The sequence below is a fragment of the Zalophus californianus genome, chromosome 7, assembly GCF_009762305.2.
Source record: "Zalophus californianus isolate mZalCal1 chromosome 7, mZalCal1.pri.v2, whole genome shotgun sequence".
NCBI classification, from domain to species: domain Eukaryota; kingdom Metazoa; phylum Chordata; class Mammalia; order Carnivora; family Otariidae; genus Zalophus; species Zalophus californianus.
Genome location: NC_045601.1, coordinates 31,844,822 through 31,849,360, shown reverse-complemented (window position 1 = coordinate 31,849,360; position 4,539 = coordinate 31,844,822). Strand labels below are relative to the sequence as shown.

Genomic DNA, 4,539 nt, shown 5'->3' with positions numbered 1-4,539 from the left:
TTCAGGGTGTCAGGAAATGACTGAATAATTTATATAATGAGGGTTAATAATTATCCCACACCAAACAATAAAGTGGACTGCTAGTTAATAGTAAAGGCCAAACTTCTGTCACACTTCTCCCATGGGTCCACAGGTTACTCACAATAATCATCTTTTTTCTGAATTCCTAGAGTGGAATCAACAACCCAAACCATTAGCACTTGATTTTCTTTATTCTTATATTGGTTTATAATTGTCTCATGTGTGTAAATCGAGGCCAACCTATTCTGAAGTGTTTTATAATTCTTTTGTATATCTTCCCCCACTCAGAGGGGAGTGTTGATTAGATACAGAGTTCACAATTAATAAGTGATTGATTGATTGGTCAAAGATATTGAATGTAACTCTTGTTACATTCAGGTTACAAAACACTTATCAAGATTACTGAAATTTAATAGAATAATTAATGTGAGGCATGAGGCCAAAATAATGTCTCATTTTCAATACTTTCTTCACTTTTATAACATTTTTTTTTATTAATGTGCTTCAGAAAACAGATTTGCAGTTTCTGAGTGAGAACTAAATATTTTGCCTGACACTATGTACTTAAGAGCTTTCCGAACCCATGGATAAAAAAAACCATGAATGAGGGGGTTGCAAGTAGAGTTGCAGTACCCAAGCCACACTAAAAGATCAAGTACTATTATGGGAGTGGAATAGTCTAAATATGGGTCTATCAAAACAGCAAGAAAGCAAGGCAGCCAGCAAGCTAGAAACACCCCCATTACTATACCCAGGGTCTTAGCTGCTTTCCTGTCCTTTTTCTTAGATAAGTTTTTTTTTCACTTCGCCCTTTGTGTTCTCAGGCATGTTGCTGCTAACTTTTGCATGTTGTTTGGAAACAATAAAGATTTTGCCATAAGTACCACCATGATGGAGCCAGGAGTAAAGAAACATGTAGTGAACAATATCGTCCCCCAAAATTTGTTGAACGTAAGCGCACAAAAATGGAAACAAGCAACAAGAATCTCGTAGCTGTGCATACCAGCAACATTGGCCTCAGATAGAACTAAACTGAATGAAAAAAGAGCAGGGGCCAACCAGCAAAATGCCAACAGTCGCTTTATCACGGAGGTGGTCATTGTGGCTGAGTAGTGTAAAGGGTAACACACGGCATAAAATCGATCAATAGCAATGGAACACAGATGGAAAATGGAGGTTAGGCTTAGCATCATGTCAAAGCTTGCATGGAATTTACAAAAGCCATCCCCAAAATACCAGCAGCTCTCCACTGATCGTACCATGCTGTATGGCATAATGACAAAACCCAGCAGAAAGTCAGTGGTTGCCATGGAGAGGATCAGAAAATTTGTGGGAGAATGAAGCTGTTTGAAATGTGATATGGAAAACATTATAACCAAGTTTCCAAAGACGGTGATAAACATGGCTGCAGTCATAATAGAATACATTATCACTCGGACATGCAAAGAACGGTTGATGGGAGGGCAAGGTTTACTTCCAAATTTTGGACAACTGGATAAGTCTTCAGGAATATAAGTTAGATCCATGGTGCTTTATCACTCCAAATTCCTTTTTCTAGGAAGATGAGTCAGTGTTTCTTCTCTTCTTAAAATGATTCCAGTAAATTTCAGCTTCTAATAGTGCAACAAGGTTCAAAGTCATCTCTTATGAATTCATTTCCATTTTTATTTATTTAAATATTTAAAACTATATCAATTGTGGTTGCTTTCTGAGTTATTTGCTGCATTAGGAAAGGAAAAGTTCCCACTGCTTATTCTTTCCTGTTATATTTTATTCTATTCCACCCATCCATTTTTTATTCAACATGGGTTTATCTTTTGAGTGCTCTGTTCTTTTTAATGTATTGGAAGCTTCTCAAGAGTTTTATTCTATTTATATAGATATCTATAAAAGTCAAACTCATGAAGCAGAGAATACAGTAGTGGTTACCAGAATGGGGAAGGTGGGAGGTTATTGTTCAATGGATATAAACTTTCAGTTATGCTAGTTGAATAAATTCTAGAGATCTGCTGTGCAACATAGTGCCTCTGGCTAATAATATGGTGTTGTGTACTTCAAAATATGTTAAGAGGGTAAATCTCATGTAAGTGTTCTTAACACTCACACACAAACAACTAAAACTAAAAAAAAAAAAAAGGCAGGGGGGCAAAAGGTGTTGGCTATATCCATTACCTTGATTATGGTGATGGTATCCCAGGTGTTGGTATATGTCCAAACTAATCAAACTGTCCAGCTTGTATACCAATTATACCTCAATAAAGGTGTTTTCAAAAAAGAATTTATGGTCAACCTTTACCTTGAGCAATGACGTTTCTAGAAACTCTTTTGAACTACAAGTTAACGTCTCTCATCATAAAAATACTTAATATACAAAAGCTAAGTGAAATCACAATGTTTTTCTTTATGCATTCTTTCAATAATTTCAAATCTTCTTTTTAAAGAGTCTGCAGATATAAGAATTATAAATAGCATATGGCTGTTGAAATATAAGGAAAACCATGTACCTGTGGGTCAAACCATGCACCTGGGTCAATGCTTCATAGTTTCTCTACTCTCTACTGCCTTCCTCCCTTCCCCTCTGTCCTTCTCTACTGCCCTCTCCTCTCTGTTCCCCTTCCCTATATTTCTTTAGTTTTATCACTCATCTGGAATTCTAACTACTGGAGCCATGTCATAAATATCATCCCCGAGTGACTCATAAGGTTCACAAATTTCATGTTCATAGACTTGGGCCAGTCAAATCTCACGTGATTCTTATTGGTCACAGGGGCTGAATAAGAGATAATGGACAAATTGGCATAAATCCAAACTCTTAGTAAGTTACTGCACCTGCTTTGCTATTTACTTTGGGATATACACTCTTATGAAAAATCAGCTCACTGGCTGGTTCTGCAGATGCTTGACACTGTACCTCTCACAAACCATCAAATCTACTCAGTGGGCTACAGAAAAACAAGTCCAATCTTGACTGAGTCAGACATAAGAGACACTCTAGACCTACATCAGATTCTCCCAGCCATAGAGATTCAACCATAGCATAGGTTCAGGCAAGTTCATCTATTTTGGCAGACTCAACTTAGTTTTGCCTTTAGAACCCTAAGAAAGGGACTCTTGGGTGGCTCAGTCGGTTAAGCGTCTGTCTTCGGCTCAGGTCGTGATCCCAGGGTCCTGGGATCGAGTCCCGCACCGGGCTGCATGCTCAGCAGGAAGCCTGCTTCTCCCTCTGCTTGTGCTCACTTGCTCTCTCTCTCTCTCTGACAAATAAATAAAATCTTTAAAAAAAAAACCAAAAACCCTAAGAGCACAAAAATCCCTTCCTGGTCTCAAAGTGTCAGAAGCTCTTTTCATTCCTTCTGATTCTGTCAGTCTTTCCTGACTGACAGGGAAAAGAAAAAGAACCTTGTAATGACAGAAGAACCTGTGTGATGTTAAATGGAGAAGCTTCTTTTCCCAAGCCTCAGGAAGGTTTCTCTTCAGAAAGTCTTAAGAGGACCCCCTTTGAGCTGAGTGCTCCATGCATCTCTCCTGTTTGCTCTAATTTAGGGGGTTCCATCACTTACTTGCAAAGAAGAGGGAGCAAGAGAGACTTGAATTGGGGGTTCTTCTTCTAGCCTGAACTCTGCCTCTAACTGGCTGTGAGCTTCCAATAAGGGGAGGTGTGCTAGACTAGATGGGCCTGATAGGGTCTTCCAGCTTTGAAAGTCTGTGACTGACTGGTAGCTGAAAGGTCATTAGTTTTAAATCATCTTCCTATAAATAAATGGAAAGTGGAAAAACAGAGAAATAAGATGAAAGAAAGACATGGAATAAAGGATGTGGCTCAATGTAGGAATTCATTGAATAGTACTTTCAGTTTCGGGGTACATCTGACCAAGATCACAGATGTGTTTCTCTCCATTGTAGATACTCCTCCACTCCTCATTGCCTCTTTTTTCTTCTTTGGTTTTCACCAAGAAAAGGCTGTGAGCATCTAACCTGGGCCTCATGTTAGCATATAAGCAATAACACTCAATAAACAATTGCTGAATGTAATATCTGTGTTAAAATATACACCAGCTCACATCTTGTCTTTTCTTGACTTAACCTCCTAAAATAAACTCTAAGTAACAGCTACATCTTATCAGGCACAACTTTTTAATATACTACCATCAGGCAAAGAACCTGTATATCTTATTCACCCCTGGATTCTCAGCACCTTGGTAGGTGCTTATGGCAGACACTAGGTACATATTTTTGAATGACTAAAAACATAAATAAATGGTAAATTATGGTTGTTTAAAAAATATCTGCATTGTTCCAATAAAAGCAGTTGCTTCAATATGCTTGAAATTTTGCTATAAACAAAGGGACTAGATCCAGGAGCACACTTCATGAGTTTATCTTCCAGTATTAAATTGCTTCTGATAGTGCTATAAAATAATCCCTTGTTATTTAGACAAGCAGAAAAGAGATTGCTATGGATATATTTTACTGATCCCTTAGGCTACTGAGAAGAGGATTAAAGATATTGAGTTCAGA

General features: G+C 37.9%; 1 protein-coding gene across 1 annotated transcript; it reads right to left on the bottom strand.

The window, feature by feature from the left end:
* Positions 1–515: 515 nt before the first annotated feature.
* LOC113927495 (trace amine-associated receptor 3) lies at positions 516–1,547 on the bottom strand. Its single transcript, XM_027603367.1, is given in 3 exon segments — positions 516–821; positions 823–908; positions 911–1,547. Coding segments are annotated over 3 exon segments (1,029 nt in total).
* Positions 1,548–4,539: the final 2,992 nt, after the last annotated feature.